Source organism: Lactuca saligna, chromosome 4 (assembly GCF_052625555.1).
Source record: "Lactuca saligna cultivar CGN05327 chromosome 4, ASM5262555v1, whole genome shotgun sequence".
Classification (NCBI taxonomy): Eukaryota; Viridiplantae; Streptophyta; class Magnoliopsida; order Asterales; family Asteraceae; genus Lactuca; species Lactuca saligna.
This window is the reverse complement of record NC_136420.1, coordinates 35,100,647-35,111,593: the sequence shown is the minus strand read 5'-3', so window position 1 is coordinate 35,111,593 and position 10,947 is coordinate 35,100,647. Positions and strand designations below refer to the sequence as shown.

Sequence of the window (10,947 nt, the reverse complement as noted above, 5' to 3'; positions counted from 1 at the left end):
ATATAAATGGTGAAAGTATATATTGGCATAAAAAATGAAAATGTATTACCAAAAATTCCTCGACGCCAATGTTTGTAACCTAGCTTATAGTAACGGAATAAAATTTGTACCTTTAATACTTAGAGCGAGATAACACATAGTCACATTCAAAATATAAAACATTCAATAAAAATATAAAACATTAAAAAATTTGACATTAATAATTTCATATATTGATAAATGATATTAATATTAAAATAAAGCTAAACATTCATACATGTTTAATACGATTAAATCAAAAATTATAAAATAAAATAACTAAACATTCATATTATGTGTTATTGGATAAAAAAAAGTCAATCACTCATATATATTCAATGTGATAAAGTAAAAAACAGTAAATAAAAAAAGTTAAAAAAATTAAAAAAAAAAAAATACATTCTTAATATATCACAATATCAAGAAGAACCAAAAACTTAACTTACCTAAAAGTTTTGATTATAAAGTCAAAAAATACTTCGAATAAGACTATAAAGTCAAAATAATCTTTGATTAGGATTAACAGTGTGAGAAGTTTTCAATTAAGATTATGAGTGCGAAGATTAAACTAATTGTGAATAATGTTGACAAATTGTAGAGTTAGTCGATTAGGAATTACAACATTAATAAATAATCTAACTCAGTGCATGATTCGAAGATTATGTGTGTCTGCGTAATCAACCTTTGATGGTTTGATTGCTCGTTCGTTTCCTAATAAATGAGGATTAATGGATTATATTTTCAAAATTTTAATGGATTTTAAATAAGTTTGACGATATTATTTTATATATAATCTATAATTTTTATAAATTAAAATATAAAGTTAGCGGTTCGGTTAATATTGGTTCGGTTAACCTATAAAACCATAACTGGATTGTTAGTTCTCGGTTAACAAAAATTAGAAACCGAGCCAACGGTTTTTAAAATGGTTCGGTTATATCGGTTAATTTGGTTTTGGTTCAGTTTTTCGGTTATTATGCTCACCCCTACTTGTAGTTGTGCTTGTGTTGTTGACCGGTGATGTTGATAGAGGGGGGGGGGGGGGGGGGTTTACATTTTCTCTCTCTCTTTTTTTTTTATAGTTATTGTAAAATAGAAAAAAAAAAAGGAAAAACTGTCATTTAAAATAAAAACAAAGTAGACCAAACTCGCAACAAAAAAAATATTTTGGATCGGTGGTGCAACTCCAAAACGTTTTGGACCAAAATTGCAATTTTTGTTATACCACGGGGACTAGGGATGATATTCAGAACCGGAAAACCGAACCAAAATCAGAACCGTTAGAACTGAAATATGTAAAACCGGTCTGTGTACCAGGTTTAAAGAATGGTTCTATCCAGGTTTTGGGTAAGGGGGGGGGGGGTTACATTTTCTCTCTCTCTCTTTTTTTTTTTATAGTTATTGTAAAATACAAAAAAAAAAAAAAGGAAAAGCTGTCATTTAAAATAAAAACAAAGTAGACCAAACTCGCAACAAAAAAATTATTTTGGATCGGTGGTGCAACTCCAAAACGTTTTGGACCAAAATTGCAATTTTTGACATACCACGGGGACTAGGGATGATATTCAGAACCGGAAAACCGGACCAAAATCGGAACCGTTAGAACCGAAATATGTAAAACCGGTCCGTGTACCAGGTTTAAAGAATGGTTCTATCCAGGTTTTGGGTTTTTGGGTCCTTCGGTTCCAGGTAAACCGGGTTTAAGAATCGGAACCGGTTTTTATGAAAAGTTTAAAATATGCATATCCCATCCGTTTGAAGTCGGATTAGACTATAATTTGTACATGATTTTAAACTATAATTTTGTCATTTTTGGGTTTATATTCATTGAGTTACAGTCTCTCAAAGTCGGGATATCAAAGCTAGAAATTTTATGTTTTTCAGCTTTTTTGTATTATGTGATAGTTTAAAACATGCATATCTCGGCCGTTTGAAGTCGTATTGGCATGAGGTTTTTTCCAGAGTTCAGTTTATAGTTTGTACATGATTTTAGACTATATTTTTGTTATTTTTGGGTTTATATTCATTGACTTATAGTCTCTCAAAGTCGGGATATCAAAGCTGGAAATTTTATGTTTTTCATCTTTCTTTGTATTCTATAATAGTTTTAAAACATGCATATCTAATTCGTTTGAAGTCGAAATAACATGCGGTTTTTTCCAAAGTGTAGTATAGATTTTGTACATGATTTTAGACTATAATTTTGTAATTTGTGATTTCATATTTATTGATTTATAGTCTCCCAAACTAGGGCTATCAAAGCTGTGATTTTTTTTTTCAGCTTTATTTTTGTATTCTGCGAAATTATAAAATATATATATTCAATTCGTTTGAAGTCGAATTATCATGAGGTTTTTTTCAACTTGTATTTTAGAGTTTATACATGATTTTAGACTATAATTTGTCATTTTTAGTTTAATATTTAATGAATTACAGTCCTCCGAAGTTGGGATATCAAAGTTGAAAATTTTCAAAGTTTAACAACTAAGTAATTACCAAAAAATTCTAGTTTTCTCGGGTTTTCTAAACCCACTTTACCCGGTTCCATTCGACCCACTTTGATATTTTCGGGTTTTCTGGTTCTAGACCCACTTTACCCAGAACCGAACCGGAACCGGTTCCTATATACCAGTTTGGTTTCCGGTCCTATAAAATCTCGTTAACCGGTTCCTAGGTTTTCCGGGTCCGGGTCTACCGGTCCGGGTTTGGAACTACTTTCATCCCTAATAGGGACCATTTTTGCAATTTTGTATTTATTTTTTTCTCATCCGTTATAGCTTTTATTCATATCAATTTGTAAGCATAAAATCTTACTTCGAAGTTTCAAGTAATTTACCAAAATTAGGGTTTGATTCACCAAATTTCAAATCTTCACAATAAGATTTACATGCTTTATTTTGAAGGTTTTAAGCAACCAAACATGTAATAAACATGGTCGGCCTTACATTATAAAAAATTAAGCAAGGGCTTAGGGCCCCCGCCCCGATTTTCAAAAATCGGTGGAACCGAAGACACTTCAATTTCCACAAAACGCGATCGATTTCCACAAAACACAACTTTTTCTAGTGTTCTTCTTCCTTCAATCCCTTCTTGATTCTACCTTCTCCATTCTTTCATTCTAGATTTCGATTGTCTGATTCGATCAATGCCCAGGTGGTAGACTAAGTACTGAAACGCAACCAACGCTTGGTAGCCTTCTACGGTTTTGCCTTCTTGCCCTTCTATGATTCTTGATTTCGATCATCATCACCATCTCTATTGGTATCGCTTAACCCTTCATAAATTTAGGTTTATTTTTATGAAATAATTATTTTTCTGATTGTAGATTCTACTTTTTTAATCATTTTTTGTTATTAGAACTTTTTTTAGTGTACTCTAGATTGGTCATTGGTGTAGGATGACCATCAACACACTCCTTCTCCTCCCTCCTATTTAGCGGTTGTTCTTGTCATCATTCTGATAGAGGATTTAAGGTACTAAGTAGTCACTATCTTGTACTAATTTTTTTTCCGAATATAGCAGCTATTTGCTTGTCCTGAGCTCACCAATCACCATTACAGGTGTGTATAATCTATGTTAATTGCCAATATGTGTGTTGAATCTATATATATGTGTGTCATTGTGTGCTCGGTTGGCTTTGAAGCATCAACCAAGAAGAGGGAAACCAACCAAGTTGAAAATTTGTTAAGGATTTTGATTCATAAGAAACCTAATTTAGATTTTTATTTTGATTTGTAGGTTAATTCTCATGTCCTCTTTTATCTTTTTTGATTACTGAATATATACTATAGAATCAAGGAGTCGAGGTTAGGCCTTCATGGTTGGAACATGCCAGTAACAAACTTGAGTTTTCACTTTTGAGTTTTCAATTATCTTGTATTCTTAGGTATTCCATTAATCCATAATCTGATAATCCATTACTTCCGGTTTAACTTTAGAAACTTTTTGGTTTATTATTACGGGTCTCAAGCCTACATAAAAGAGTTGGGTTTATAACATTAATATGGTAAAGACCCAAGGGCCCCAATTTTTAGCTCGCTTAGAGCCCCGAAACTGGTTGAGGGCCCCAATTTTTAGCTCGCTTAGAGCCCCAAAACTGGTTGAGCCGCCCCTGGGCCTAATAAACTCTCTTATTGTTCTTGTCTAATATAATTCTCATCATTCAAGAACACATAAAAACTCGGTTTCACATCCCCCTTTCAATTTAACCACCAAAGCAGGGAATCATCTTAACCACCAAAGCAAGGAATCATCAAGAGTAGAAGGAATTTACCTTTGTCCTTTGATTCAAGTCAGGAAGATCAATCCTTGTATTTGTCTTTTAATTCACTTCATTTGATCTCAAGCCTTTATAAGTTGTTATCCCTTGTCTCCATAGCATTACGGGGTTTTTTTTAGAAGCATATGGCTGACGTATCCTTTTATCAAGTTCTAGGAAGTTCGGCAACATTACAGGGTCGTTTCTCTCAAAAACATTTGAAACATTTAATGTATTTCTAAGCAAACAAACAAAAGTAAAACATGAAGCAATACTAAATATGCAAAACTTTCAAAATGGAAATATATACACATGGTTCAAATGTACAACAAAATAGATACATACCCAATACATTTAAAGTGAATATAAAAAAATACAACAAGATACAAACATATAAAATATATTGGAAGCAAATCTATAAACCTAATGACTAAACAAAATGAAAATGAGAACTCAATTTCTCAATGTCCAAAATGACAAACACGTTCAATGTTTTTTAACCACATTCGAGCATGAGTAAGCAAAAAGAACTTTTCAGTAAACACAAAATGTATGGAACTAAGAAAAAAAAATACTTTATTCGGCCGATTTATTTCTTGAGCCATTTTTCTTAGGTTATACGGTATGAGTCCAAAACTCCATTACCCTGGATATGATTTAAAATGCTTCTCAAAATATGTGGATCGAGTAATGGAGCACTGCAAAACATCACAACTTAATTTGTTCCGGTTAGGTATTTCTCGTCTTTTAGTGTAAGGTCAGACGTGTCAAAGTGGATTAATGAAGCAATTAAGTTAAATGTTTGTTAGCTTGACATACATGTTTGTCCAATTGAGTTGCCTCTTAGCATGTTTACTTGCAAGACACTTACAAAATTAAGATTGGTTGTTAGTTTGGATGATTTGGATGTTTTTAATGTTCAGTCTCCAGTGGTGATGCTTCCTTGTTTGAAAACTCTTGACCTTGGTGTTTCTAGGAAATCTTCATCTTCTTTTAACTTATTCAGATTCACCCATGGCTGCCCAATACTTGAAAGTTTATCTCTGGAGATGATGTTGCGTGATAATATAAAAGTCTCCAATATTAACATCCCTAGTTTGAAGCGATTGGAATTAAGAACACGTGGTTTATATACCAACAAAGTTGTTTTGAATGTCCCTAATCTTTAATACCTTGTTTTGTGATGGAAGATTTGTCATCTTTGGTTGAGGCAACTGTTTTTTTTTAATGGTGGTTTAACGGATTATCGTCAGAAGGTTGAGCTTCTTAAAGGATTAAGTGGAGTTAAATCACTTTCTTTGTTCACTTCAACTCTTAATGTAAGATTCCCATTCCCTTAAAAAAAAACTTCAGTGTATATTACTTTTCTTCATTCCTATGAGGCTTTTTAATTAAGAGCATGTGATGTTCAACTTTTAATTTGCTATCTTTCTTGAAGGTCTATATGCATTCACCTTTACCCAAACAGTTTAGGATTATCATGTGTCTATCTTTACTTGTAAAAAAAAACATACTCCATTGCACTAATCAATTCAATTCATCTAATCTAATGCTTAACAAAGAAAATGTACATCATTATATGAAGTAGCAGTAAATAGAATCTTTTAGTTTAACTTATACATGAAAATAAACAAAATCCTTTTTCTGACTACTTTTTTCGCATCTTGAATCTGGATACTGGTTTGGATGCAGGAGCAGGTGGTTGACCTGTTTGACTTTTCTCCGTGTTATGAGTGTGCTCCACAATAGAACCCGTAAATGCCTGCAAACCATACATTTTCATAATTATCATTAAACAAACTAAATATGTTTGAATTTCCACAAAACTTACCTTGCTACTATCATTTCGAGTGCTCAAAACCTGCAAAACATATCATATGCCAGTTGTCATCATATTTAATAACATCATCATCATCATGAAAACAAATCAAATATTCTTTACTATACCTCGTTTTTGGACACAGGTGTATCGGGCAAACTCTCCAATTTCTTTTGCTCTACAGCTCTTGGAAGAGTGTTGTTGGATGCACTGGATGCTGGAGCTTTTATATTTGAAGATAAATTTAAATCTGAATCTGAACAAACAACTTTTGAGCACAATGATGTTGAAAAATAATGAAATTCAAACAGACAAATGGATCAAAATATACAATACAACGATAAATCTTAAAGAAAGCAGACTCACTTTTGGATATAGGAAGAACCGATGACTCTTTGGGCTGCAGTTTTCAAGCAAACAGACTAATTAATAACTAGCTGACTTTTGTGACCCATATCAAGAAAATACAAACCGAATTGACCTTTTTCTTTTTCATATAAATAGACTGGAATTGCCACTTGTAATAAAAATGGAATTAAAATCATTCAAACATAATAGGAAAGATTAGCTACTCAACTTTACTTATTATTTAATAACTCAAGATCTAACCTCTGAATGTATAACCTCAGGTTCAATATGTGTATGACTTAAAAGGTGACTTAAATCAACTTTATCTTCATCTTCAGCTTCTTCAGCCATTTCTGATTCCATTTCTTCTTTTTCAAGTTCATCAATCCGGGATAAGATACGAGCAAAATCATCTTCACCTGGTGTTGGTGTGTCCTTTTCTTCTTCATCAGAAACTTCATCAACATAGTCTTCTCTTATTTCTACAACACCCTCCTGTTTATATAATGAAATACATTAACAACTGTGTATCAAGATTTATATTAGAAAATTAAATATAGACTTACTGCAGCCTCAGTAGCTGTTTCATCAAAAAAGGAGGCCTCATACTTGAGATCCTTTATCACAGCATTAAGGTTTTCAATTTGTGACTCTAGATCCTTTCCTCTTCTTTTCAGAATCTCAATTGTTTGTTTTGATGTTCTATCAGCATAGTAACCTTCTCCTAATAGAACCTGTATATGACTTATAATTATGAATTCTAAACAGAAAGAATTGATGAGCACCCAAATTACAAAATTACCAGGAATTCATTAGTATGTATCAATTTTCCAGGAAAGAATGCTGCCTTCCCAAAAGGAACCTGAAAAGTATGACTTAAATAATCACATTTGCCAAAAACTGAAATTACTATGAATGAAATGAGAAAAAGATTATAGGTTTAGAAGACTTGCCATTATATCATGGTGCAATTGATCAGGGAGCTTCTTAACAAGATTGACAAGGTTTGTGTTGTCATTGAGGAAGCTTTGGAGCTGTTGAACCTGTTTTTCATATTCAGATATTTGTTCTTGGACACGTACTGATGCTTTTTGAGCATCCTCAGGTGAGTATATTGAAGATAATGATGTCACTGTTCCCTTCACAGGTTCTTCCATGGCCCACCACCCTCTTCCCTCTGAATGTTGTGTCCAATCTTGTAAAAGAATCAATAAAAGGGTAATATGGTCATTTTTTAAACAAATATTAAAAATCAGTTATGGAATCAATAAAAGGGTAATGTACAACATTTGAACAAGCTCCATCTTCAATTTGTAAAAGAATCAACAAAAGGGTAATGTAATGTACTTGTTTGTTTCTTTCTTTCTCATACCTATTTATAACAACTCTTGAAACCATTAATGCTTCCAAAACCATATTCTTTTCACTAAGTACACATCTATAAAAATACATTTGAATCCTAACTTATTCCATATATATACTACTATGAACAGCCATATCCATTTTGCATTTGAAATGTAATAGCTGTAGAAGTTTCAGATGCAAACAGACTTCATGGCTTAATATTCATAATACGTAAGGGGGGTGCAATTATAATCTGGAATTCCTTCAAGCCACAACAAATTCAATTCAATAGAAATCAGTGCAAGCACACAATCATGTTTCCCTGTCAATTCGCCCAAAAATTTAAACAGAGCTCGTTTGATTTCACTTTTCTTGACTCCATATCTCCCAAGACTTCAATAAAAACCAGAGATTATAGACTATAAAATAAAAATGGATAAACCCTAATGAAAAAAAAATGCAGTGGCGCCGATGATGGAGGTTCTAAACAAGCAAAAAAAAATCCAAATCGATAACAGAATCGCTGAGAGATTTACCGGAGGTGTCGTTCTCTGTCGGAGAGGAGGCGCTCCACCGGCAGGGTGTCGCTGGAAAGCGCTGGACGGCGGGGCGGGGCGGGGCTGGACGGTGGGAGGAGGTGGGAGGAGCCGGCGCCAAGAGAAACGTCGGAAGTGGGAGAAGCTGTCGACGTCGAGAACTGAGAAGAAGAGAAAGGGGCTGTCGAAGTGAGAATAAGAAAGGGAAATTGCTGTATTTTTGAAGTTATATTTTCTTTGGAAATTACTTAAATCGTTTTTATGGTTTGATTAAAATGATCTTTAATTTTTTTTTTTTATACTTGGATCATTCTTATGGTTTGATTTTGTTGTGTTTTTCATCACTTACATAAATAAAATTAGGGACCAAAAGTGTAATTTTAACCAAACCATAAGAACGAAAAAACACAACAAAATCATACCATAATGATGATTCGAATGCAAAATAAAAATTAGGAACCAAACGTACAATTTTAATCAAACCATAGAGACGATTTCAGTAATTTACTCGAGTTTGGGAGTGCATTTTAAAATGTTTTCCATATTATAACTTTATAGGTAAAAAGAATGGTTTTTCCAACAAAATTTTTGATTTATCTAAAATGCTAATGAGCATTTTGAGAAGCAATCTCAAACATGCCCTAATTCTATTATAACCAAAAGATGGAGAGTCGAGACACGAAGATGGAGTAGGGTTAGGGTTTCTAGGTTTTTGCTTTTTATAGTAACCAAACATTACAACTAAAATTATTAATTAACTAGCCAGTAGCCAATTGTATCATATGTATTGCCCTTCAAGTCCGATGTAGAAGACACGTGGATTTAAAAGAATAGTTTAAAAGTAGAATATATTTGTTGTTCCAAAAAAACAAACAAACTAGTGAATTCCCATATGTTGCACATGAATTTCATTAATTAAATAAGATGTTGTAAGTTATATATTTTTTAAAATAAGTTAGGATGCTTGGTCTGCGGGGAGGGGGTCATATGTAAGTCTGATGTCCATATTTCTTTCGTAATTGAATAGAGGTCGATCGATTACATATTTGATAACTATCAAGTGTAGAGGAGAAGATTATATAGTGCATAAGAGAATATGATAAATTTTATAGGAAATTACCTCAATGATAATCATTAATTTAGGGGTGAACAGAACAGAAACCGAGAAACTAAAAAAAAACGATGAAATCAAAACCAAGCAGAATCCATCAGGTTTGGGTACTGAAATCAAAAACCGCAAATTTTGGTTTCGGTTTTAGGTTGGGTTATATTTAAACCTATCGAGAAACCGAACCGACCCATTATGTGTAAAACCATTCTTTTTTTACATACTTTTGGCATCTCTTTAACTAGAGAGTTCATTCTTGTCATTTCACAAAATGACCTTTCTCTCTTTCTTTGCATTCTAGACCCAAACCCTCTTGGTTAGTCAATCTACTAAACTCATATGCTTCAGGTTATTTATCTTCACATATCTTCATCCGCATACCTTACATCTCTTAGCATGGTTTATCATAAAACCAACTCATGGTCTTTGTTTCTCATCTATCTTCCATAGTTTAAAATTAGGAATAGACATACCAAACCTAATTCACTTAAACTATGGCTCTAATATCAATTGTAACGACCCCAATTTTCTATACATAAATCTAAAGGAATTATCATATTTTTATCAAACGATGCAGAATTATGCTAAAATTACGATTTAACAAAAAAAAACCCTACTACATATAATGAACAATAAGGAAACAGAAAATAATATCCTACTATCTATTTCTTGTCCTTGTGCTCCTGCCTTCTCTTCTTGTACCACGATCGCTACCTGAACCTATAAAACATAAATCTCTACTACATCAGACAAACATGTCTGGTGAGTTATTCTTTCTAATTTGTTTCATATACTCTTTCTTGCTTTTCTCTTCTTTCTATTGCTCTACAATTTAATCTATTTTTCAAAGCATACATTGTTTGTAACATCTTAATATCGAGTTATTTCCATTTTTAACCCTAAGTATGAAAATCTATTGTACTTTTGCCCTTTGTGTGAAAGGTTGTTGCAAAATGACCCATAGTGGCATTTTTGTAATTTTTGGGCGTGGGGCACGTACGCTGAGCGTACATTACAGGATCTCAAACCCTAATTTTTAGTGTTTCTACCCTATTTAAACATCTTAATGTCCCAAGTCTCCTTCCCTTCATCAGCTTCCAGCCCCATTTTGACCCTCTATGTAACACCTCGTCTAGTAAATAAATAAATAAATAAAATTAATATGAATTATGGCCCTAAAATCCATAATTATATAGCAAGGTATTGGTCTCGAGGATCTAACTGTCACAATTTTAGAGATTGGGGGTTAAAAGTGTAAAATCCATATTTAGGTTGTAAATATTTATGAATACAGGGGATCTATGGTAATTATTGGAACTTAAATTGAGAAGAATGAGTGGATGAGGGACTAAAAATGTTAACATGGTTGAAGTTTGATCAATGGACCTAAATTTTAGGAATTTAGAATGCTGAGGGCTAAAGGGTAAATTTTGGACCTAAGTTGAAAAGGTTTTATCGAGGGGGGGGGGGGGGTTGTTTGGTAAAATGTTGGACTTAATTTGAAGGGATTTTAGAT

General features: G+C 32.8%; 1 protein-coding gene across 1 annotated transcript; it reads right to left on the bottom strand.

The window, feature by feature from the left end:
- Nucleotides 1-5,794: 5,794 nt before the first annotated feature.
- Nucleotides 5,795-8,526, bottom strand: LOC145041580 (Prefoldin chaperone subunit family protein). The gene is made up of 9 exons (XM_078989704.1): nucleotides 8,324-8,526; nucleotides 7,397-7,638; nucleotides 7,246-7,305; nucleotides 7,010-7,177; nucleotides 6,705-6,938; nucleotides 6,462-6,495; nucleotides 6,224-6,351; nucleotides 6,108-6,137; nucleotides 5,795-6,038 (listed from the first exon to the last, which is right to left on the bottom strand). Exons 2-9 carry the CDS (start codon nucleotides 7,598-7,600, stop codon nucleotides 5,925-5,927), a joined length of 972 nt encoding a protein of 323 aa, XP_078845830.1. The 5' UTR covers nucleotides 7,601-7,638; nucleotides 8,324-8,526; the 3' UTR covers nucleotides 5,795-5,924.
- Between the last annotated feature and the right edge of the window lie 2,421 nt (nucleotides 8,527-10,947).

Bases quoted from the DNA above. Each gene is read 5' to 3' on its own strand.
- LOC145041580 (XM_078989704.1), bottom strand. From the start codon at position 7,600: ATGGAAGAACCTGTGAAGGGAACAGTGACATCATTATCTTCAATATAC. The intron at 7,178-7,245 runs GTAATTTTGTAA...AGTCATATACAG, and splicing joins TACATACTAATGAATTCCTG to GTTCTATTAGGAGAAGGTTA. The intron at 6,939-7,009 runs GTAAGTCTATAT...TTATATAAACAG, and splicing joins AAACAGCTACTGAGGCTGCA to GAGGGTGTTGTAGAAATAAG.